Source organism: Arvicanthis niloticus, chromosome 23 (assembly GCF_011762505.2).
Source record: "Arvicanthis niloticus isolate mArvNil1 chromosome 23, mArvNil1.pat.X, whole genome shotgun sequence".
Classification (NCBI taxonomy): domain Eukaryota; kingdom Metazoa; phylum Chordata; class Mammalia; order Rodentia; family Muridae; genus Arvicanthis; species Arvicanthis niloticus.
Window position 1 is genome coordinate 32,549,721 of NC_133430.1, and position 26,402 is coordinate 32,576,122.

At 40.0% G+C, this 26,402-nt stretch overlaps 1 protein-coding gene across 14 annotated transcripts in view; it reads left to right on the top strand.

Moving 5' to 3' along the window:
- The window catches only part of Numb (NUMB endocytic adaptor protein), a 119,080-nt gene that overhangs the window by 50,494 nt on the left and 42,184 nt on the right, over positions 1 to 26,402 (top strand). For 9 of the 14 annotated variants that reach the window (XM_076921721.1, XM_076921733.1, XM_076921730.1 and 6 more), the window contains 2 exons: positions 9,488 to 9,572; positions 22,507 to 22,647. In XM_076921721.1, the coding sequence (XP_076777836.1) occupies positions 22,522 to 22,647 (126 nt within the window). In that variant the 5' untranslated portion in view covers positions 9,488 to 9,572; positions 22,507 to 22,521. Of the gene's footprint in view, positions 1 to 9,487; positions 9,573 to 10,866; positions 10,903 to 20,637; positions 20,658 to 22,506; positions 22,648 to 26,402 lie in introns of those variants that run through there. The other 5 variants (XM_076921722.1, XM_076921727.1, XM_076921728.1 and 2 more) reach the window with 3 other exon arrangements.

A 26,402-nucleotide genomic window follows, 5' to 3' on the forward strand; every position in this document is an offset into this window, starting at 1 on the left:
AAGAAACTGTACAGGAACTGGGTTTAATTATCTCTAACAACAGTAGTTAATCCACATGATTCTTTAGAATCAGCTCAGAAAACAACACTGTCTTCTTACCTGAAACATGACCCCTGCAAAGATCAGAATTAGAAGTACAAGAACTATGGGTGGAGAGCCAGCCATCTGTGTCACAAATAGTCGGCAGATGCTTCCTTAGCCACAAACAGGAACATAGTAAGGAAAAGCCGGCAGTAATTTGCTATGCGTTATTTTTGTATTAAAAAAAAAAAAAGAAATTTGTGATTTAGCAAGTATTGCTCAAGAGAGAACATAATAAGACTTCTCAGGTTCTCAGAAGAGTTTTCAATTAGTAGATCTTTCTAAAATTATAGGGGACTGGAGAGTTGACTCAGTGGTTAAGAATACTGGCTGTTCTTCAAAAGACCTGGTTCAGTTCCCAGCATCCATGTGGCAGCTCACAGCTGTCTGTAAGTCCAGCTCCAGGGGATCTGAGACATGCACATGCAGCCAGAACACTCATACACAAAAAAACGAAAATTTTAAAAGTTTTTAAAAATGATAATTATTTTAGAGAAATTTAGATTTCTTAAAAAAAAAAAAAAAAAGTGTTTTGGCCCATTACCCCCTTGTGGTGGTTTGATAGAAATGCCCCATAGGTGCATGTATTTGAGTGCTTAGTCACCAGATAATGGAACTGCTTAGGAAGGACTCAGAGGAGTGGTCCTGTTAGAGGAGCTCGCTCACAGGGGTGGGAGCTGGGTGGGATTCGAGGTTTACAAGGCTATGCCAGGTCCAGTGTCTGTCTCTCTGACCAGGGTGCAAAGTAACTCCAATCCCTTGGTTTCTCTTAATCTTAAATAAATACAGACAAACCTAGGTGAAGTATTATTCTACAAAATAACTAGTCTGTCTTGTTGAAAAATCTCAAGTCAAAAAGGTACAGAAAGACTTGAAGAACTGTTAGAGAAGATTGGATCTTAAAGAATCCTGACAGTTGTAATTCATGATCCTGAATTACATCCTGAACCAAGGGAATAAATAATTCTAAGGCAAATAATTTTAGGTTTTTTGGAGAGACGGGTTTCTCTGTGTAGCCCTGGCTGTCCTGGAACTCACTCTGTAGACCAGGCTGGCCTTGAACTCAGAAATTTGCTTGCCTCTGCTTTCCAAGTGCTGGGATTAAAGGTGTGTGCCACCACTGCCCAGCCCCTGGCAAATAATTTTATAGAAAGTGTAATATTGTTGTAATATGGATTTGTTTAGCTGCACTGTGATTAGCTCAGCAACTATCCTCATCCCTAGGAAGATACAAGGAAAAGAAGTGGTGCAGTGCCTGCAAGTTTCTTTTATGTGGTTGTTTTGGTTTTCAAGTGTGAAGTGAAACCCACCATTTAGGAGGCAGACGTAGATGGACCTCTGAGAGTTCAAGGTCAGTCAGGGGTACATAGTGAGACCCTTACACAAAGGGAAAAAATATATAAGCATGAGACACAGTGATAAAGTTGGACAAATTACAATTTTTTTTTTTAAATAAAATTTCTGCTTTGAGGTTATGTGAGTTCTAGGCCAGCATGGTTTACATAGTGAGTTCTTGGACAGTCAGGTTAACACAGAGGAAATCCTGTCTCTAGGGGGTGGTAGAGACTATTGAGTTAACAACTCTTTAAAAGTTGTAAAAAAAAAAAAAAATTGAAATTATATAGTATACTGGCTGGTTTTATATGTCAATTTGACACAAGCTGGAGTTATCACAGAGAAAGGAGCCTCCCTTGAAATGCCGCCATGAGATCCGGCTGTAAGGCATTTTCTCAATTAGTGATCAAGGGTGGGAGGGCCCATTGTGGGTGGTGTCATCCCTGGGCTGGTAGTCTTGGGTTCTGTAAGAAAGCAAGCCAGTAAGTAACATCCCTCCATGGCATCTGCATCAGCTTCCTTTACAATTCAAGCTGATGCAATTCCTCTACATCAGTCTCCACAGCAGTGTGGAAGTGTAAGCTGAATAAACCCGTTTTTCCCCAACTTGCTTCTTGGTCATGGTGTTTTGTGCAGGAATAGAAACCCTGACTAAGACATATAGAGAATGACTGGTTATTGATTTTTGTATATTTTTGAGACAAAATCTCATATAGCCAAGATGGATTCTGAATTTCCCATCTAGCTGCTGTGCCTTAAACCCTTGATTCTTCCTCCTCCTCTCAAACACTAGGATTGTAGGAGTGCACCACCATGCCCAGCTGTAATTTAGTTATTTATTTATTTTTTAAGATTTTATTTTATTTATGAGTACACTGTAGCTGTCTTCAGACACACCAGAAGAGGGCATCAGATCCCGTCATAGATGGTTGTGAGCCACCATGTGGTTGCTGGGAATTGAACTCAGGACCTCTGGAAAAGCAGTCAGTGCTCTTAACCACTGAGCCATCTCTCCAGCCCCTGTAATTTATTTTTAAGAAGAAAAAATAATTGTTCTCATTATTTAAGGAAAATAAAGTAGAATAAAGAAAATAAAGTCATGTAGAAAAATTCCAAATTAGTAATATGATATTCTTACTATAGGACCTGAATGTTTTGTTTTTGTTTGATTGTTTATTTGTTTGTTTGTTGTTGCCTCAATGAACTGTGTCCTATATTTTGGCCCTGCTTGTAAAATAGGTATTTTGAAGATTTCTTAAACATTTTCTGTCTAACTAATATGCTTTCTTATGAAAGAATACTTTGTAAAAAATGGATAGCCTTCTTCCATTCCATTCTAATACTTCTATGAATTTATTTTTTAAATTTTAAGCCAAGGCATGGTGGCTCATGCTAATATCCTGAACTCAGGAGGATTGAGAGTAGGAGGTCAGCACAGGCTGCATTGAAAACCCTGCCTCCAAACAAAGAACAAGTAAGGTACAATGTTGATACTTACTGAAGAATTGAGATTCAGAACACAGCAATAATGACAATTTAAGTTTAAATTCTAAAATGCCAAAAAGGGTTGGGCATGATATGCAGTTGTAATAGGAAATCTAGAAAACTGTTTGTCAAATATTTGAGAGCTTACCATGTGCAAAACTGTGGTTTGTGTAGTAGAAGGAAAGAAAATGAATGTTACATGTTCTTTATAAGCAAGCAGTTGACGGTGTTTACAACAGAGAAAATGTTAAGTAACATAAAGAATAGTTTTAGTGGTAGGAGCTAGAGTGAAGTGGTAGTATTAAGTACAAACTTAAACAAGGAGGATTTGGGTGTTACATGTGACAAAGAGGGCATCCAGGCCAAGGGAACCAAATGGTGCTGGACAAAGACTATAGGAGACTACCAGTTACATACTTGAGGAGAGAAGAGAAGGATTAGGGAATTAGTTCTTCAGTTCAGCATATATTTTATATCAAGTACTGTATTTTCTTGCTTAAATACCACAAAAGTATCATCTTTTTGTCTGGGAGCAAGATTGAGACAGTCTCACTATTTAGCTTTAGCTGGTCTGGAGCTCACGGTGTAGGCCAGGCTGGCTTTGAGCTTACAAGAGGTCTGCCTGTCTACGCCTCCTGAGTCTGAGGATTTATTTATTTATTTTTAAAAAGTGGAAGTGAATTGCAGAAACTTTACCATTTTCACCCTAAACATGGTGATTAATAGGATGTGCCACCATGCCTGGCACAAACTTTATAATCTTATTTTTTACTGAGGAGTTGAAATCCTAAATTTCTACTGATGTTTGCTACTGTTGACATTGGAATTCAAATTCAGATTTGTCTTAAGACTGTGCTTTCAGTTTTTCTATCAGTTGATTTTTAAAAGTTAAAAACCAGGGCTGGAGAAATGACTCAGCAGTTCAAAGCACTGACTGGTCCTCTAGAGGGCCAGGGTTCGATTCCCAGCACCCACATGGCAGCTCACAACTGTGTGTAACTCCAGTTCCAGGATCCATGGTACCTGGCACACATATGGTGAACATAGTTATTGCATGCAGGCAAAATATCATATACATAAAATAAAATAATCTTTTTTTATAGAAAAAAAAACTTATACACCATGGAATCTTGATTATCAGTTTGACTGGATTTAGACTTCCCTAGGTGACACATTTCTGGTTGTGCCCATGAGAGGGTTTCAGAGTAACTCAGCTGAGGAGGAAGGACTCTTCCTATTTTATATGCGTAGTGCTATAATTAGGCTGGTGTTTCCACTGAATAAAAAGGAAGAAAGGAGGAAGCAGAAGAGCAACGTTGGTTCCTCTTCTCTGCTTCCTGTGACTAGCCACATTATGCTTCCCTTCCACAGTGGACTGTGCCCTCAAACTGTGAGCTAACAGGAAACCTTCTGTAAGTTGCTTTTGTTGAGTATTTCTGTCAGAGCAGTGAGAGAAGCTCATACAGAAAATTGGTATCAAGGACTAGGCTCCTATGATAAACCTCACTGCGTGATTCGTGCCATTTGCAGGAGCAACGTAGAACTCCAGGCTAGAGTGTTGCAAGCAGAGCTTAATGGGCTATTGCTGTGGGGGTATGAAAGAGCAGAGTGCCAAGAGAAGTGTGGACAGAGTAGCCTTGCTCATGAGGGGTTTTAAAAAAAGAAGTTTCTAAAGTAGTAAAAGTAAATGAATTACCTGTTATTTCAAATGTGTTTTCTGTTAGTCTTTCAAGTTTTTTAGTATAGAATTTTAAGGTAGTTGAAGTAAATGGAAATTTAAGAATATGGTTATTGTTGCCTGTCTTAGTAGGGTTTTACTGCTGTGAACAGACACCATGACCAAGGCAAGTCTTATAAATGACAACATTTAATTGGGGCTGGCTTACAGATTCAGAGGTTCAGTCCATTATCATCAAGGTGGGCAGCATCCAGGCAGGCCTGGCACAGAGTTCTACATCTTCATCTGAAGACTGCTAGCAGAATACTGACTTCCAGGCAGCTAGGATGAGGGTCTGAAAGCCCACACCCGCAAGTGGCACACCTACTCCAACAAGACCACACCTTCTAATAGTGCCACTCCCTGGGCCAAGCATATACAGACCATCACATTCCACTTGCCTGACACCCACAGGCTTGTTCAAACATGAATCTATGGGGGCCATACCTAAACATAGTATGATGCAAAATACATTTAGTCCAACTTCCAAAGTCCCCATAGTGTATAGCAGCCTCAACAATGTTAAAAGTCCAAAGTTCAGAGTTTCTTCTGAGATTTATCCAACCACTTAACTGTAATCCCCAAAGCAAGACAGGAAATCGGCTGGGCAAACTTCAAACTCTGCATCTCCATGTCTGATGTCAAAGCAGTCTTCAGATCTTCAACTCCTTTTTTATTTTTGTTGACTGTAACAAACTTCTGTCTCCTGGGCTGGTTCCATTCCCTGTTAGCAGCTTTCCTCAGCAGATAGCCCATGGTTCTGGCATCTTGAACATCTGGGGGTCTCCAAGGCAACTTCAGTGTTCCAGCTTCTTGTTTTAATGTCTGGGACCCACACATGATTTTCTGGGCTCTTCCAAAGGTCTAGTGTCACTTCTCCAGCTCTGCCCTTTGTGACAGTCTAAGCTCAGGTTGATCTACTCCACTGCTGCTGCTGTTCTTGGTGATCATCCCATGGTACTGGCATCTCCAGTACACTAGGATCTTCTGCTGCAACTAGGCTTCACCAATAGCTCTCATAGGCTCTCTTCATGATGCCAATCTTAAATCCTTTGCATGAGACCTTCAGTCCTAGGCTTTCAACTGCAGTTGGGGCTGCACCTTCACCAATGGCCTTCCATGGTCTCTCACAGTGCCAAGCTTCAGCCACTCTTCATGACCCCTTCATGCCTTCAAAACCAGTACCACCTTGGTGATTCTTACACATTATCAAGTACAGCTGCACCATGAGGCTATCTCTGGAACACAGCTTCTTTGTGCTCTCAGAAAACACTTCCCAGATTTCACCTCAGTGGTGCTGGTCTCTTCTTAATTACCACTAATTTCTTGGCTCCAACTAACCAGCACCAGTTGTCCCCTTTTATTCTGGACTCTAAAGCCAGAGCCGTAGGGCCAACACTGCCTTCTGCTGCTTGCTGGGCTGGAACATGGCCCCTTGTTCTATTGTATCATCACCAGCTTTCTGCTTTCCAAATCCTTCACTGCCTAAGCTTGGTTGCCCTGGATTTTGCTTCATAGACTGACTTTGAACTCAGGTCTGTATCCCTCTCCTAAACACTGGGATTAAAGGTGTGGTCCACCAAGCCTGGATTTAAGCTTTTCTTCACCTAGAACTTGTCTAGGCTGGCCGTGAACTCAGAGATCTGCTTGTCTTTGCCTCCTGGAATTAAAGGCTTGTACTACCAGGTCTGGACCTAAACTTAGCTGGGTGGGATCTTGCCCCAAAGTCACCACTCCCTTAATTCAATTTACTATCCTGCAACAGAGGATTCAGCTCCATTTCATTCCTGGTTCCCCTTTAATAACATATATTTTATATTTTTCCTTTCTGAACATGCTATACTTGTTTAAAATGTTCTTTGTGAAACTTAACCAGAGAAAAAGTCTCTGCTGGTTTTTTTGTTTGTTTGTTTGTTTGTTTGTTTGTTTTTTTGAGACTTCCTTTGTCAGTGCAATTAATATAAATCTTTTTACCATAGCCTCAGGTAGACTTTTCAGACAAGGGCAAAAAGCAGCCACATTCTTCACCAAAATACCACAAAAACAGTCTCTATGCCACGTACTGAAATTCTTCTCTGAAACCTCTTGGGCCAGGTCTGTACAGTTCAAATCACTCACAGCAACAAAGTCTTCCATATTCCTCGTAGGACAGCCCATTAAGCCCCACTTAAAACATTCCATGGCTTTCCAAATCCAAAGTCCCCAAATCCACATTCTTTCAAACAAAAGCATGGCCAGACCTATTACAGCACCAGTCCCTGGTACCAATTTCTGCCTTAGTTAGGATTTTACTGCTTTGAACAGACACCATGACCAAGGTAAATCTTATAAAGGACAACATTTAGTTGGGGCTGGCTTACAGGTTCAGAGGTTCAGTTCATTATCCTTAAGGTGGAAACATGGCAGCATCCAGGCAGGCATGGTGCAGACAGAGCTGAGAGTTCTACATCATCTGAAGACTGCTAGTGGAATAGTGACTCCAGGCAGCTAGGGGGGTCATAAAGCCCACACACACAGTGACACACCTACTCCAACAGGGCCACACATTCTAATAGTGTCCCTCCCTGTAGCATATAGATCGCTACATTGTCAATCTTTTCAAAAATATTCTGACTTATTTAGTACATTTTTATTTTCTACTCTCCTCATATTTAATAGTAACCAATAGTCAATATGTAACCTTTTCGACCAAAGAATAACTTTTGTATTTATATTTTTTATATTCATAACTTAGGGTTGTCTGTTTTTTAATGTTTTATCTTTCAAGAAACCTTTCTTCACTTTTTTTCTAACTCAGTAATCTCAACTTTTAAAGCAGGTAGCAATTTGTTTCTTTCTAAATGCATTTTAATGTTATATAGGTTTTTGGTTTTATATATTTTCTGTATTGTGAGAACCTAACGAGATGATATTACTGTTTTTCTGTTCTCCTGATACTCTCAATATTATAATTATATTGCACATAGTAAATGTTCCATAAATACTTGATCTGAATTGTTCTTAGTCTTGAAAAACATTTTATAACTTTACTTTGCATACATAATAGCTCTCATGAACCAGAGACCTTCAGTATACAGATTTCTACTTTGGTGCTCACAAGATGGCTCAGTAGGTGAAGGCAATGTTGCACCCAAGTTCAATCACTGGACCCTACATAAAGGAAGAAAGAGGAGAGAGCTGATTCCATAAAGTTGTCTTTGACTTCCAAATATGCTGTGGCACATGGGCTCACACACATTATATAAACACTAAACATTTTTAAGAATAGATTTCCTGGGGCTGGAGAGTTGACCCAGTGGTCAAGAGTACTGCCTGCTCTTTCAGAGGACCCAAGTTTGGCTCACAACCATCTGTATGTAACTCCAGTTCCTGGAGAGCTGATGTCCTCTTCTGACCTCTACAACCATTAAGTGTGTTTGTGATACACACATACACACACACACACACACACACACACACACACACACACACACACATATAAAACACTCATACTCATAAAATAAAATAATCTATAAACAAAATTTTAGAAAACAGATTTTCTTTTCACCATGCTTCATTGCGAAGATCCAATTTCACTTCTTAACTGTAATTCTATATTTATCCTTTACTGGCCTTGAATTTTCTTTGGCACTGGAAGAAATATATAGAACAAAAATATCAAATTTTAAATGACTCTTAACACATAGAAGAGCTTCTGTTTGCTGTAGGAGAATGAAAAAAAAGTTGTCTTAGTTGATATGAAAAAAGGAAAAAATGGTAGTTTGGTGGTCCTCTCTGCTCTGTCCTACTCAGCCCCCTTTGAGCCCACATTCAGTTGCATTTTTCTGAGGTTCCCCTTGTGTCTGCGTGATCCTGTCCTGTACTGCCCAACCTGAGGCTAGCACTCCTACCCTGCCTCAGCCTGCAACAACCCCCACCCCCAGGTTTCCTTAGGGGTTTAGGCTGCCCTGTGGGGCACCAGCTCTTCTTTTTTCTTAAATCCCTTGTAAGCAAGGGTATCTTTGTGGAATTCAAGAATGATCTGAGGCACTCTTCCCCTCCCCCTCACTTCAACATTGGTGACCCATAACTTGATGTCCAGGGATTGATGACTGGGACACCCCTGCCCAATACTTATCGTGTGTTTTGTTTTGTTAATTTTTTTTTTCTTTTTAACGAATGGATGAGAGTAAATTGTTGAGAAGGGAGGGTAGGAGATCCAGGAACTGCAGAACATTCCTGGACTACTCCCAGTCTGTATCTTTCTCTCACCTTCCCTGGAGATGGGAGCTGCATCCTAGGCCCTTCCATGGTGACATGTAATATACATTTGAGGGATGGAAAGAATCTGTCCCGCATCAGAAATAAAACTTATGATGCAAACTGGAAAGGAGGGGACAAAAAGGAAAAAGTGGGTAAGTCTTTAGGATTAATCATAGAGATTCCTCTGTCACTTCGAGTAGGGTTCCCTTGCATTCTACATCTCTGGGTCCATTTTCTACCCTTTCTCTTTTCTTCCCATAAAAATTCCTTCCTAATAGTGCCAGGAATTTTTGACACTGAAGTTGCTCTTTTATGTCCCTTATCCCTTGACCTTCCCTTTTCTGTTTTATTCCCAGGCTCCAGTGGTTAGGCTTGGGAGTGTGTCTCAATAGCAGTCGTAGACTAGAATGTGCCTGCAAAGCCCGGAGTCTGATCCCTAATGCATTTGGCTTGTATCTGTGGCATTTGTGTTGTGTTTCTGCTCAGCGTGTGGATCTTGAAGCTGCTCAGACTCAGTGCACTCTCATTACAGTAAAGCCATTTTCTGACAAAAGTTGAAAACCTTTTTTTTTGTGCCTGCATCACTAAGAAAAATTGTGTAAGACATTTATTATTCTCATTTTGCAGATGAGGAAACTGACACTTGGTGAAGTTACGAAATTTGTCCAAAGTCACACAGCTTGTAAAAGGCACAGCCAAGATTCAGAGCCAGGTCTGTCCAACTTCAAAACTACTGATCAAGGCTTAGACACTTGTGATGCACCAACCTAGGATGAGTTGTATTGGTATTAATATTGCTTAAGTATTTCTTCACTTCTGTCCTTCCTACGTCTTTCCTCTTTAAAGTACTGTGAGAAGCAGTGTAGCATAGTAGCTAAGGATGTGGATTTTGGAGAGATTTTTTAAGCTTCTATTTTACTTGTGTGACATTGGGAAGGTTATTAACTCCTTATGCGTGAGTTTCCCTTTCTGTAAAACAGTAATAGTGCTGTGTTCACCTGATGAGATTATCGTGAACATTGTGTAATTTAATACATGGAAGAACCATTTCTACTTGTCTACACTAAGTAGTTTCATCTTCTAACAGCTAGTAAAGAGACTGTCATTATTTTAAATTATCTAATAGTGCATTTATTTGAACAAAGTTTAGGCTACAATATACAAATCAAAATTAAGATTTAATAAATTAGACCTAGAGAAAAGTCATTAATTTGATGGAATTCAAATCTGTTGTGAATCATGTTGAGTAGCAGTTTACAGGTCCGACACCTACAGGTACCTTATGTATTGTATTGGTCACTTTTGCATCACTGTGATGACAACACCTGACAGCAACAATTTAGAGAAGGTGGGTTTGGCTCACATCTTTCTTAAGTATGAGGCCGTAATGGCAGGGAAGACTTGGCAGAGCCTTGCATTCATTCATAAGGGAGCATAGGAGACATGGTTCCCCATGTAAGTCTGTGTTCATAGATTAACTTTGTGCTTGATATAGATGCATGTATGTATATATGGGTGGATGTATTGCTCATATCCATGCCCTCCCATTCTTTTTTAAAGTATTTTCTTATTTTATTCTGTGTGTATGTGCACAGTATGTGTACAAGAGCACTTGGAAATCTAAAGAGGCATCAGATCCCCTAGAACTGGAGCTGTGGACAGTAGTGAGTCACTATGTGGATTCTGGGAACTGAACCTCGATTCTCTGTAAGAGCAGTCAGTGCTCTTAACTACTTTTAGCTGCGGAGCCATTTGCCGGCCCTTCTCATACATTTTTGTCTAGTAGTTCCTTCTCCATATTGTTAGCTAATAACTCTTGAGATTTTTTTTTTAAATACAGCTTTGTTAATTATATTGTTTTATAGTGAGAAAATTGGCTGTATAGCCTAAAGTGTTATTAGGAATGCTATTTTCTTCTCATTTTTATGAGCTTTTTTTCTATTTATGATTCCTTAAGATAGACACTTATCAACCTTTCTTTCCCCTCCTTTTTTCTGTGGTGCTAGGAATGGAACCCAGGTCGTCACATATGCTAAGCAGAGGTATCCTAGTTTTATTTTCTAATCTAATTTTAAAATGCTCCTGGCCCATGAGTCTTTTTATTATTAATTATATATATTTTCAAGTGTGAGGTTTCTATAATTGTCTTTATCTTTCTCTCATAATGAGCTGTAATCTGTAGTCCATAAGTCCACATGTGGTCTTAAATTTTGAAGTGTGTATATGTGTGTATATACTCATGTGTATCTTTCTGTCATATTCAATTTGAATTACAAAACAAGATTCAACTATCTTCTATAATCAAGAAGAGATATATCTAAAGTACAATGATCTAGACAGTCTAAGGCTAAAGGGATGAGCCAGGGTGAGCAGGCAAATGAAGTCAGTCCATAGCAGCTGCTGTGTGACAGTGGCTTAGTGGCTTCTCCTAATGCTGAAAAGGCTTAAATAAATAACCAGTGAGCCGTGTCTTCATACTGACAGTGGTTTCTAGAAAACTCATTTAGTGTTGTTGATAGAACGAGTTTCCTTTCTCTCTTTCTATCTATACTTTTCCTCCCCATCTACCTCTGTCCTCATAAACTTTAACATCTCTGTAACTAGGAAGTGTCTCTCATTTTACTTTTGATGAATTTTTCATAATTAATGAACATTTATTATCATGTTCAGCATTTTTTTAGTGAAATATAAAATAGTGGTACATTTTGCAGTTGATGGTATCTTGTGTTACCAGTTTCTTGAGTCAGAGCCAAGTTTTCTGTTTCATGATCAAGAAGAATGAGGAACAGGGACAAATTACAAGGGCAGGCAAGCCAAGGTTATTGAGAAGTAAAGAATCAGCTCTCTAATGAGCTGCCAAATAATGCTTTGGGAGCAGAGGGTGTTTGTGTCCTAAGAATGGGTAAGTTTGGTTCTATCTGTATGCAAATGAGGTACTAAGCCAGGATGAATTTGGTTAGTTAATTTATATATAAGTGGGTAATTCTGAACAGATAGGCAGGCATGTATAGGCTAAGGAAAGCCCACCTCAAGCTCCATGTCGGGGATGAAGACCAGCAAGTAAAAAGAACAGAGGCTGGTGGTGAGCCAGTTAGGGCTTTTGGGTTTTGATTCCGTAGCTCACCAATTAGGTCATTCATTTAAAAACCTTGGTGTTGTTAGAGGTAACTACCATTTCCACCAAGACATAGATTACTGTTTCCCTTGGCTCTGTATCCTGACTAACTGCCTACAAATGAAGGCTACATTGCTCCTAACTCCTACCTCTGATAAAATACACATTTTTACATATACAGTACAGTGTGGTTCTTTACCTCATCCTACTTGAAACGTCCCCTTTCTCTATTGTCTTCATATACTTAAATCATTCAAAACCTTTAAAGGATGAAATGTATGTGTACATACACACATTCACACGTTGGTTATCCCAAACTCTGTCTTATCCGTGCTAAGCAAGTACCATATCCCCTGCCCAAGGATATAGTTTAATTTTCTTATCCTGACTCTTCCATCTTACACAGTATTTTGTTGGATACAAAGTATTATTAGTAATTAAGGGAAGCATGTAGGTATGACATACAGATTGTAACATTTATGTTAGTGACCAGTTAAAGCATTTTGAAAGAAATGAAGAGTTGTGTAATAAAATGGGGTTATGTGTGGAAGCCCATACCTTTAATCCAAGCACAGAAGTAGTTGGATTTCTGTGAGACTAGCCTGGGCTACCAAAGCAAGTTCTAGGACAGTCAGAGATACATAATACAGATAGCCTGTTTGTTTGTTTGTTTGTTTGTTTGTTTGAAAAAGAATTGTAAAGGACAGGAGAGATGACTCAGTGATTGAGTGTGCTGGCTACTCTTGCAGTGGACCTGGGTTCAGTTTCCAACACCCAGATGGAGGCTCACAACCACCTGTAACTCCAGTTCCACTAGGATCTGATATCCTCTTCTGGTTTCTATGGGAGCCAGGTATGCATGCAGTACATAAATATATATGCAAGCAAGGCACTCACAGACAGAAATGTAAAAATAATTCTAAAACCTTTTAAATAGATAAATCTTTTTTTTTTAAATGAATTACAAGGAAGGTTATTTAGAATATGAAAATGACCTCATTGATTTCTTCAGTCGAGGACATTGAAGGTAAAACTTGGACGTATGACAAAGAAATAAGCTCTTGAAAAGTCAAGAAGAAAACATTTCAGGAAAAAGAACAACAGGCCCCAACTGGAAATAAGCTTCAGGAAACAAAAGAACCATAATGACTTACTTCAGGAGACTGCCATTCCAAGCTAAGAGTCAGACAGGGGCCATACCTTAGTATATAAACACTTCCTGAATATTTATGTGTGCATGCTGTTTTAAGCATCTGAGTCACTAAAGGCTTAGTTTTAACATGATTTGAAGATACATTTAGAAAGCCAGTGGATGTTTACATGGTGCCATAATCTATTTTTAAAAGATTATTTTGGGGACTTGAGATGGCCTAGCAGGTAAGGGTACCTGCCACCAAGTGTATAGATCTGAATTTGATTCCTGGGACCCTCATGTTGGAAAGAGAAAGCAGACTTCTACACTCACTTAGTCAGTCAGTGAATAAAAAGGTTTAGCTACCATGTACATGGCTGATCAGAGAGGACCAATAGAAATAAGTCCTAGTTTTCACTTTGTAGTACTCCAGACGAGATGGCGTTGAGTTGGGCAGTGGTGGTTCTGGTGATGGAGACAGAGTGGTGGACAGGTTGAGGTATGATTTAGAAGTGTTTGTTGACAGCGCTGGCTAGGGAACGGGGGTGTGAGTAAGGTAAGAGAATGATTAGAGACGGCTAAAAGTGGAAGATGACGCAAAATACTTCCGTCCTTCTCTCTCCTCCTCTTCCCTCTCGTTCTTTCCTCCCCTCTCCTTGCTTCCTGCTTTCTTCTCCCGCCTGCCACTTTTCCCCCTCTTCTCACTTCTCATTCTTGGGGCTGAGCGTATTTTTATTCTAGTCTGCTTCTCCAGACTCCAGCACCTTCCTACACTTGACAGATGCTCAGGAGAGAAGAGTCAGTATGAAAAGTAGGTTATCATTCTCAGGATCTCTGCCCTTTGTCACCAACATGTTCCTTGCTAAATCAGTTGTTGCTACGTAAAACAAAGTTAAATTTTATTTTTAAAGTAAGGGTAAGTCTTGAGTATGTTCCTAGTGAAATCAGCCTATGAATGTGTGGTGGCCATATTTATTGTTTTGTTGTCTTTTATTTTTTCAGGTCTCCCTGTTTAGCATACGCTGGGTTTGAACTTATGATCCTCCCATCTTAGCCTTATAGGTGTGCTAGCACTGCAGTGTCTGGCTTTGAGTATATACCTATGCGTTTTTTAATCTGTAAAATGTTACTTGAGTATACTTAAACTATACTTAAGTATTCATGAATCATGAATTCAGTTCACCAATTGTTTTCCAAATTAAAAAATAAAACTAGGGCTTGGCAGGATGGCTCAGCAGGTAAAAGCATTTGCTTTGTAAACCTGATGGTCTGAGTTTGATCCCTGGGGCCCACAGTGAAACTGACTCCCTAAAGGTTACCATCTGACCTCCACATGCTATGCTGTGGCACTTGTACATCAGCAGTCACACTCGCGTCATATATACATACACAGTAGGACTAATAATGTAAGATTTTAAAGATAGTTTTGTAGTTATAAGAAGAGTCCTGTTTGGTTGGTTATGGAGTTTTTGAGGGGCTAAGAATTGAAGCCAGGTCCTCATGCATGGTACGTAAGTGCTCTGCTGGTACCAGAAGGTCAGGGAAGGCCAGGAGGAATTCCTCAAGGACTGCCTTTATTAGCTTTTACATCTCTGAGTGCCACATAGTGGCAGCAGGGAGCCTAGGGTAGTGCTCACACTCTCTAGTGTTAGTAGCCCATGTGTGCGTGCTAGTTAAGGCGGCTATTGGGCCTGCAAGCGTTAGAGTTCCTATCTAGGTTCAGGGTTGCAGTTGGCGGTGCAGCTTCCAGACAGGCATAGGTACTAGGATTTCAAAATTTGACAGCTTTTTAAAACTCTTCTGGAGAGCAGTGTTACTTCTCTGGCTCTGTCCAGTCTTTTCACTTTGTTTACCTGAAGCCCTCTGTCCTCATCTTGCCCAGTCCACCTCTTTGAACTGTTCAGCTGTCTCTTTATGCTGTGGCCGTCATCACTGATGCCATTGTCAAGCAGGCAGTTACTGCCGTCTTTCACCACTTCCACCACTGTCAGCTGCCAGTCTTTAAGCCCCACCCCCCTTGCAGCTGTCAGTGCACCTGGCCACTCTACCACTTTGACAGCTTGGCCTGCTGACTGCTCAGCTTTCATGGCTATTGTCCTGCTGTTTCTGTCATTGCTGCTACTTTGTTATCTGTTCTACTTTTCTTCATGTTACCAGCTCAGGCTGCAATGCTAAAAGAGGCAAGGAGAGACGACTTGAGATATAAGATTGCAGCATTAGGGAAGTAGGTACAGATGCTTGCAGGGTTGCCTAGGTAGGGTTCACTTTGGCTTGTGATAGCAGAAAACCTATTACATAATGTTTGAGATAGCCTTGGCTGGATCTGTACCTTCAGAAGCCAGAGCAAGCAGTTTCTTACAGTTTCCTCAGTATCTATGTGGCCAGTGGTGGCTTATGGGTAGTCCAATTGACTGTTGAAATACAATCCTAGCACTAATACTGATTTTAATAGTGCTTTTAAAAAAGGTTTTTATTTATTTATTATATGTAAGTACACTGTAGCTGTCTTCAGACACCCCATAAGAGAATATCAGATCTCATTATGGATGGGTTGTGAGCCACCATGTGGTTGCTGGGATTTGAAATCCTGACCTCCAGAAGAGCAGTCAGTGCTCTTTACTGCTGAGCCATCTCACTAGCCTTTAATAGTGCTTTAACAACATATAATACAAGTCTGGTTCCCCAGAAAAAGGTGGGTGACCCCCGGTCACTGTCATTGAGTCACACTCCACCCCTCGCCCTTACTTTGTTTTTACTAAATAGTTCCAGGTTCAAGTTTTTGTTTTGTGTTTTTCCCCCAGTATAAGTCTTTTATTGTTCCCAAAGAGCCCACATTGTACTTGGAATCAGGATCTTGTTTCTGGAGCTTGGTAACTTAGATCTTGCACCTCAGCCTGCTGCACTGTTCCCTTTTCAGACACATAGATGCCATCCATTGTGGCTTGCTGAGTCGGCTGCTGAATTTAAAACAAGTTCAGTATCATTTCCTTCAAGGATTAATTCATCTTTCTGGGTTCAAGAGACAGAATAAACAGCACCTGTCCTCATCCAAACCCTTCAGAGGTATTTTTCACCCAAGAAATTTTGAATTTCAACCAAAGACCCATTCACCTAAATAACGACATTGATGGGGAAATGAGCATACACAGACCTCATCTCATAATGGAAGCCCAGCGTGATGCCCTTGTCTTAGTTAGGGGTTTCTTTGAGGTGAAGAGACACCATGACCAAGGCAACTCTTATAAAGGACAACATTTAATTGGGCTGGTTTACAGGTTCAGAGGTTCAGTCCATTATCATCAAGGCAGAAAACATGGCAGCATCCAGGCAGACATGGTGCTGGAGAAGGAGCTGAGAGTTCTACATCTTCATCCAAAGGAAACCAAGAGCAGACTGTTTCCAGGCAGCTAGGAGCAGGGTCTCAAAGCCCACCCCCACAGTGACACACTTCCTCCAACACGGCCATACCTCCTAATATTGCCAATCCCTGGGCCAAGCATATTCAAGCCACCATAACCCTTGATCATGTTCTGAACATGACAGCAGATGTTTCTGAGTGGCCAGTTCCTTTCTGATACCCAGTCATCTGGCAGCCTGGAGCCTCTTCTTTTTCTTTTCTTTTCTTTTTTTTTTAATAATTTTATGGTGGGGGGGGGTCACAACAACATGAGGACCTGTATTAAAGGGTCGCAGCATTAGGACGGTTGAGAACCGCTGCTCTAAGTCATAGGTGCATCTTCTGGTCTTCCAGATTCTTTCCCTTTTGTCTTTTCTCCAGTGCTTTGGTATGGTGGTTCCTTCCTTCCTTCCTTCCTTCCTTCCTTCCTTCCTTCCTTCCTTCCTTATAAGGTTTTTAATATATGTCAGACACCCCATAAGAAGGAAGAAGTCATCAGATCCCATTACAGATGGTTGTGAGCCACCATGTGGTTGCTGGGATTTGAACTCATGACCTCCAGAAGAGCAGTCAGTGCTCTTAACCACTGAGCCATCTCACCAGCCCTTCTTTTTCTATCCAAGAAGACTCAGCTCTACATTGAGGTGATTGAAGTCCCTCCGCAGAGTTCCCCTGAGGCCCTTCACAATGACTGTGCGCCCCTTCAGAGTGATGTCGACATTTTCTGGAATGTTGACAGTCTGATTGCTGAGAATGGTCTTCATTCTCATAGTAGACGGAGAAAAGAAAGTAGAAATGTTTAAGAAAAACAAAGTAAGGGCAAGGGGTAGAGTGTGACTCAATGACAGTGACCAAGGGTCACCCACCCTTTTCTGGGGATCTAGACTTCTATTATACATTGTTAAGCACTATTAAAATCAGTATTAGTGCTAGAATTGTCTTTCAGCAGCCACTTGGACTACCCATAAGCTAGCACTGGCTTTTTTGAACACAGGTAGATACTGAGGAAACTATGAGACAGGGTTTCACTGTGAGATTTCTAGCTGGCCTGGGATTCATCCTGTGAACCAGGCTGGTTCTGAACTCACAGAAATCTGCCTGTCTCTGCCTCCTGGTGCTGGGATTGTAGGCTTGTGTCATTAGTCTGGCTATTACCTTTAAGGAGTGAATAGTGAAATCCTGTATTTAAACATTTGTGGACGAGATAAGTGGGAAGATGAAAATACATAAGCAAGATACCCAAAAGAAATATTAGATCATAGGCTTCTGTATAAAACAAGGGTGGATTTGTAAGTAAAGGGCCCCAGGAAAGGAAGTGTATGACATACGCAGATTTGTAAATAGCCTTAAATGATTCCTGCCCTGATCACACTGCTGAAGAGTGTGATCTAAATGGTAAGCAGGACTGAGGAGCATGTGGGTAGAGAACTGGGACATTCAAACTGTCATTGCTTTATTCTCAAATGCCAGCTAGAGACAGCCAAGGGTCAAAGTTGTTTTAAAATCTCTTGTCTGACAGCTAATAGAGCAATAATTTTTAGTTTTATTATATTCTTATATTTATTTTCTTGGAAAGTGCTGTAAACGGGAGAGTTTTCTGACATAAGTAATACAGCATCCATGGCATCCCAACATACAGCCTATTTTTTTAAGAGTTAAACTGAAATATAAGCCAACTCAAATATACCAAAAGCTAAATTTATATGAGAGCTAAATTGTTTCCTTTGAAAAGTAGGACTCAGAAAAAAAGAAAAGAAAAGGAAGATTAAGCTGACTGGCTGGTTGTATTATCATATATCTGCAATCCAGTGCTTGGGAGAGCAGAAACAGAAGGATCCAAGTTTGAGGTCATCCTCAGCTACCCATGAAGTTCGAAGCCAGCTTGGGCTATGTAAGCCCTGATCTCAAAAACAAAACAAAGCAAAACACAAAGGATACAAATAAACAAACACTTTGTTTTGTCTAGCTTCCCCTGAATCTGCCTGTAAATGAACTTCTAACAGAAAACTATGAACTTTTAAAATGAATTTTATTTGTTCTATAAGTATATGTGGTAATTTACCTGTTTGTGATAAAGCTGTACCTTGTTGCTATTCACTTGGCTCACTGCCTATGTGAAGCACTGAAACAGAGATAGAATTGAATACATTAATTGAATATGTTAGGCTGATTTTATCAACTTGACCAATTGTAGTCCAGAAGCTAATTAATAGTTTAACACAGTGGCTCTTACCGTTACTAATGCTGCAACCCTTTAATACAGTTCCTCATGCTGTGGTGACCCACACATAAAATTATTTTCATTGCTACTTCATAACTGTAATTTTGCTACTGGTATGAATCATAATGTAAGTATTGAAGTTTTCCCATGGTCTTAAGCAACCCCTGTGAAAGGGTCTGAGATTTAACAGATTTAACAGATCTTGGCGGAAAAATTCTGGAGCTTAGTTGTATCAACTTGCCTCTATTCTCACTACTGCTTTGCTGTGTTTTTCAGTTCCCTTGTCTCCACCAAGTACCCTAGTTTAAGTTTTCATTATAACTTGTCTGTAAGTCTTTCACCTTCAGATTTGTTTTTCCGTATTACTAGCAAAGTAGTTAAACCAAATCACAAGTCTGACCATCCCAGTCAGGATTTAAATCCTTTAAACAGCTTCTGATTTCCCATAAATCCTAGTTCCTTTTAGATTTCTTGGCCTCATCTCTGCTACTCCTTGCTGAGTCACCCCTAATATTAGATTTTTGGCATCTGTACTTTTGTTGACGTAGTTGCCTGTCTTAGTTAGGGTTTTCATTGCTGTGAACAGACAGCATGACCAAGGCAACTCTTATAAGGACAACATTTAATTGGGGCTGGCTTACAGATTGAGAGGTTCAGTCCATTATCATCAAGGCAGGAACATGGCAGCATCCAGACAGGCACAGTGCAGGAGGAGCTGAGAGTTCAATATCTTGTTCCAAAGGCAAACAGGAAAAGACTCACTCTTTTCCAGGCAGCTACAACAGAAGGGTCTTAAAGCCCACGCTCACAGTGACCCACTTCCTCCAACAAGGCCACACCTCCAAATAGTGCCACTCCCTAGAACAAGCATATTCAAACCCCACCACATTGCCTCTACTTGAAATACTTTTTATTCTTATACCCCACCATCTGTCACTAATTCTGGTTCCTAAAACTTAACTCGCATTGTGACTGCTTATAGGAAATCCAGGCTTCAGGGCTTCTCTCTTATTATAGAGCGTCACTTAAAGTCAAGGAAGTAGTCTTATTAATTTCTGCACTAGTTTTAACAGTAGGGCTAGATCAGCACACGGTAAGCTTTCGGTTTTCATTGAACCACATAAATTGAGGTGAAGATGAGATCTTTAGGAATGAGAGGAAAGGGGGTGATTTAAGTTATTAGTATGTGCGAAGCAACGTCAGTATGCCCATAATGAATTTGAATGAAAGGACACGAACTAAAAAGTACAAATGGGGAAAAATTGTACTGATAGGGTGATGGTTTGTCTTATTTCTTAAAGAATGATAGCATGAATAAGAGAGCACAGTTGAACCATGCTGTTTAGGGAATACTTTCAATGATTGGAGGAAGTAGAAGAAACCCTTGAGAGTCAACAAATTGATGAAGTTAAACTAGAGGAATATTGGCGCGTAGAGAGGAGTCTAGGGAGGAAAGAAGTATATAAAAGAGATGAGAGTCAGAGGCAGGTGGATTTCTGAGTTCGAGGCCAGCCTGATCTACAGAGTGAGTTCCAGGACAGCCAGGACTACACAGAGAAACCCTGTCTCGAAAAACAAAAACAAACAAAAAAAAAAAACAAAAAAAAAAAAGATGAGAGTCACAGCATCAGTCTTTTACAGAAGAGTTAAGGGGTATAAATGATTTTCTAGGGACAACACATATACATACGTATACTCTTTGCCAATTCTATATCGTTATCTTTGGAAATTGTAGTATAATGAAACTTTAAAAAGAATTAGCCTATAGAGCAAAATAATTCCCTTTTCTTTCTTTCTTTTCTTTTTTTCTCTAGATTTTTCAAACTGTTCTCTGTATAGCCCTTGCTGTCCTGGAAGTCACTATGTAAACCAGGTTGGACTCAGACTCACAAAGATTTACCTGCCTCTGTCTCCCAAGTGCTGGAATTAAAGGTGTGTGTCATCACACCTGGCTATTTCTTAATTCTTCTTTTTTTTTTTTTTTTTTTTTTTCCGGTTTTTCGAGACAGGGTTTCTCTGTGTAGCCCTGGCTGTCCTGGAACTCACTCTGTAGACCAGGCTGGCCTCAAACTCAGAAATCCGTACACCTGCCTCTGCCTCCCAAGTGCTGGGATTAAAGGCGTGCGCCACCACCGCCTGGCTTCCTTAAACTTTTTACATGGAAATCCGATAAACTAGATCTCTGAAATTGTGACAGGAACCTGAAGCCTTTCCTAAGAGTTGTGTCCAATCCTCCAGACTCCTTAACCTTTCCCCCTAAACAAGCAAGGGCCGATGTGCCTTTCCACTGCAGTCTTGTGGTTACTTAAAGCATGAGTTAAGAATCTTGGTAGAAGTGCTGATAACAAACCATTTGAGTACTAAAAGTGGTAAGATAGTAACACCAATTTTTTTGACATTTTCATTGTGTTATTTAGCAACCAAAAATGCTACAATAATACATCTGTGCCAGAAAGTGAATAAATTCTGTCAGTACTCTAGTCTAGACAGTGGGTAATCCTCCTTTGTCGATGGGCTTTTATATCTCTAGTCTTTTCTAACTCTGATCATTTTGTAGTGTTTTCCTACCTACAAAGTAGTCTCAGCATTCTGGAGGTCTTTTTTTGTTTCTTCAACTTTACAGTATGTCATACACCACAGACACCACATTAGGATTCAGGGGTAGGTACCATTTAAACAAGTAGGATACAGCTTACTGTTAAGGAAATAGAAATTGTGCCAGGTTCTAAGTACAGTAATAAAAGTCAGCAAAATGCTTAATTGGAATCATGTGGAAGTAGAAGGACCAGGGCCAGGTAAAGGCGTCTAAGAAAAACAATAACTATTTTGTTAAATGCTGTCGTCTCTTGGGCTTACACTGAACATGAGTAGACTTTTACAGGGGGCAAACTGAAATATTTTTTCTTTGTAGACAGTGGCACTGAAGGGGCTGTAGGGGACTGTAAGCATGATAGCAATTAAGCAAAGCTACCACAAAGAAAAAGCAGGGATTGGGGGAGGTAGCCTTTGCCTTTGGGTTCCATCCCTATCAGGTTCCATGAGGAGTGAGCAGAATTAAATAGGAAAAGAGAAAAGTGACTGGGAAAGGCTCCAAGACACAGAGTGCTTGCCTGGGGTGTACAGGGCTATAGTTTTAATCACTTGCCCTACAGACAAGAAAAGGAGTGACTGTTCACCCATGCAGCCTGAGCTATCCTGGCTCTTATCTAATATCCATCAAATCAGGAATACTTATATCTTTTTCTTGTCTACCAGTAATAAAGATAACTACAAATGAAGGGGGTGGGATAGAATTTGAGAATGAATGAATCACAGGAGAAGGGACACAGTGAATTAGATGTTAAAGAGGTGTAAAAATTGGTAGATAAGGTCACAGAAAAAAAAAAAAAAAAAAGAACAGAGAGTTGGACATGCAACTTAGTTGGCAAAATGTGTGCCTGGCAGGCACAAAATCTTAAATTCAGTGTTTAGCACCAGATAAACTGAAGCACAGTAGTACATGGCTGTAATCCCAGCATTTGAGAGGTAGCAAGCAGATGAAAAGTTCAAGGTCACCCTTGTTGGGGGCAGTTGTCATTGGAGGGAACCAAAGTTGTCTTTAAAAAGTGGAATGAGAGCTATTTTAGACTCACTGTCACTCTGAGAGGAAGTGTGCTACTGTACTAAGCCATCACCCTCATGTGGGCCCTCAGAGTGTGGGATGATGGGTTTTGTACTAAAATGGTCATCTGAAGTTTGTGTAAGAAGGTAATTGTTTGGTATTTCTTCACTGTGTCTTCAGGTTGTAAAAGTTAACATGAACAAACTACGGCAAAGTTTCAGGAGAAAGAAAGATGTTTATGTCCCAGAAGCCAGCCGTCCACATCAGTGGCAGACAGATGAAGAAGGAGTCCGCACTGGAAAGTGTAGCTTCCCAGTTAAGGTAAAACACAAATGTCTTTATGGTTCTCTGGGGGGAAAAACACAAAACAAAACAAAAAAAGCAAACCAAACAAAAAATAGCCCATAGGTTATGCAATCTCATGACACAGGCTAATGAAGGAGCCTTCCAAAATTAATCTCCTTGTATTCTGCTTCAGTGATAGAATTAAATGAGGGAAAAAAAAAAAAAAACATTGCAGTTGGTGATTTTGGTTTTTGTATTTAAGTTATTTAAATAAGGATTTTTGCTATGTAATCTGGAACAACTGTAAATAAGAACAGTTTGTGTGTGGGTTGCGGGGGTTGGGATTACTAGGAACTGTCCTTCAGGCCTTGAGCATGCTTGGCAGGCCCTCTACCACTGGGCTGCTTTCCTGCCTTCTTTTTACTTATTTGAGAAAGGATCTCACTAACTTGTCTAGACTGTCCTTGAACTTACTCTGTAGTCCTGGTAGGCTTTGAACTTGAGACCTTCCTTCCTCAGTTCCCAAGTAGGTGAGGTTTCCCAGAAGCTACACTATCAGGTCTGGCCAAGTAAGACGACGTCTAATGAGAACACAAGTCCTGAGACATCTGAAGATCCTCAGTGACCAGGAATTAAATTACTTTCAGTGAGGTAGGGGTTTATTTCCAGCACTACCCAGCAAAAGAAGCACCGCTCCTCCCCACTCCCGGCCAGGGCTTGTTTGCTTCATTTTTATCATGGTTTAGCCCTGCAGTCTTCTTGTCTTTACTGTAAACTCTTTCCCCACCATTTGTGATTAGATTACTTTAGTTCTACTCTTGTTTTCTGTACTTATAATTTTTTGTTCCGTCAATGCTAGATGATTATCTTGATGTTCCATCATGAAAAAATGAAACACTTTCACTTATTTTTAAACTTGTATCAGATATTTTTATTTTATTTTCTTCACATTTTAATGGGTCACTAATGTTTATATTCTCTTCTGTAAATAATATCTCCTATATATTGAATTTTCTCTAAAAGTTTTTGTTATTAGGCATTAAATTTAATGCCAATCTAAGGAATGTCCTACAATTTCTTCTCTTTGGAACTATTGATTCATTGATATGTTTGACAGATAATTGCTGAATGTCTGCTGTCTGCCAAGTAGTGTTCTAGATACTAGATATGCAGTGAGCAGCACAGACAAGATCTCTGCATAGTGTTTTCATGGTAGTGTATGCTAGAATGTGAAGAAACAGAGTATCTGATATACCAGAAAGGAACTGTGTATAAAAGAAATAAGTGGGGGTTGATACAGTTTAAAATATGTTGGTTATGGAAGTCCTCCTTAGGGGACAAAATGTCATTTCAGAAAACACCCAAAGAAATTCAGAAAATAAACATTTCAGATATTGAAGGAAACAGAATGTAGACAAGGGACCAACAAATGGAGTGGCTCTTCAGCAAGAGACACTTGGCATAGTAAGAGGCACCGAGAAAGCTACTTCGTGCAGAGCCAGAGGAGCAGGTAGTCATGAAAGCAGGTAGGTAGAAGGTAAATTCTGTAGTTTAGTACTTTCAAATAATATCATACCTACTAGCTGTATTCTTTGATACAATAGTTTTTATAAATTCTACATTACTGTTTACATAGTACCATATTTATACTCAATTATGTATGTGAAGAAGTAAATTCTGCTATGATTTATATCTAGCATGTACAGTCTTCTTTTGATTGACTTAGCAGTTACATTGGTGCAAAAGTCACTGCACGTATGCATATTTAAAATGGAATTAGAGTCAATAAAAGATAACTCTGAGTAAACTTTTTCTGTATAACAAGTGTTCAGTATTAGATGTGTCATATATTCATTCTTGGGCCCTTGAAGTAATGTGTTTCAGTTATTATTACTACAATTGCCCTCATTACCATCCTTAAATACTGAAAAATCATTTGCCTAGAACGTTTCGGGGGTGGAAGTTGAGGGATACAGAGTCTTGCTACATAGCTCAGGATAGCCTCAAACTCATGATTCTCCTTCCTCACTCTCTTGAGTTCTGTGATTACTAGTGAGCCCAATTCCATTTTAAAGATTCTGACTTTTATTTAGATGAAATGGCAAACCATTAAAGAATTGAGCAGACATAGCATCATGGAACTTCTGCTCTGGAAGGCACATAAAATAAACAAAAAAGTAATACAAAACAACAACAAAACAAGCAAACCAGAATTTGGGGCTGGAGAGATGTTTCAAAGGTTATAAGCACGTACTGCTCTCAGAGGACCTTCCTGCCTCTGCCTCCCAAGTGTTCATATTTTATAGTCATATACTATAGGTGAGTACTACTACTTTATATTCTAGAAATCAACTAACTATACATTCTTGGAATCTCAATTTGATAAATGCTTATCATGACCAAGGAGTTTATTGAAGGCATAGCTAAGTTCTGTATGCTGATATCTTGTTCAAAAAGTTCGTATCACTGTTTTGAGACATTTGGGCCTGTTAATTTTTTTCCTTATAATATTTTTGACAGATTTTAATTTAATAAGTAAGCCTGGCCAGATATAGTTGGCACAAGCTGTGATCCCAGCTTACATGAGATAGAGGCAGGGCTGTTAGAACTTGAAGGTCATCCTCGGCAACAGCCTGTCTCATAAAACCAAACAAATAAGCAAACAAAAGTGGAGTATCCCTTGGGATACTACTTCTGCTATCCTTCTGTTCCCAGGGTGTACTTTCTAGGTGTTTCATCTAAGAGCATGGGGTGTTCAGTAGACCTCTTTTCTCTGCTAAATGCCATACAGAAGTGAAAATGCCAAAAACTCACCTTGCTTATTAACAAGTTTTTTTGAATTGTTGATTTTAGAGGGTTTACTTTTTAGCTTTTATCTCCCCCTGAAACACACACACACACACACACACACACACACACAATTTCACTGGTAGTGAAATATTTGAAATACAAAATAGTTTGTGAATAACATCAGCCATTGGTGATGATTATCTGGGTTTATTATTATTATTAATTCATTCAGTTGCAAAAAAGATCAGGCAGTGGTGGTGCACAGCTTTAATTCCAGCACTTGGGAGGCAGAGTGGGAGGCCAGCCTAGTCTACAGAGTGAGTTCCAAGACAGCCAGGATACACAGAAAAACGCTGTCTCAAAAAACCAGAGGGGGGAGGGAGGGAGGGAGGGAGGGAGGGAGGGAGGGAGAGAGAGAGAGAGAGAGAGAGAGAGAGAGAGAGAGAGAGAGAGAGAGAGAGAGAGACTGAGCTTATTGGGTTAAGGCACTTACCACCAAACCAGACAAACCTGGAGTTTGATCTCCAGGACCTACATAGTGGAAGAGTAAAAGTCACTTTTATTTGTCAGATGTAATTATCATCTTGGAGGCTTACTGCTGAATAAGCTCACCCTTTCTAGTTCTTTCCAAACTCTGGCTGGCTGGTTCAGCTCAGCTGTTCTGGTTCAAACTCCTCTCCAAAGTGACTGATTCAAACTGGCATCTCTTGGCTTCTCACTGAATTGCTTGGCCTAGAAAAACTGCCTCTGATTTGAACTGAACTTGACTGACTGCATGAACTCAATGAAACTGAACTCTGCATTGCCTGAACGCAACTCAACTGCACTCACCGAACTGCCCTCCCTTCCTGATTCACTCTGTGCTGCTCCTAAGTAGCCTCTCTTTCTTCTGCTGTTCTCATGTGAGTTGGGCATTTCCTATCTCTGACTCATTCTGTCAGATTTTTCTCTGATTCTTCACTCTATCTGCCCCTCAATTAAATGTCACTTTCAAACATGGC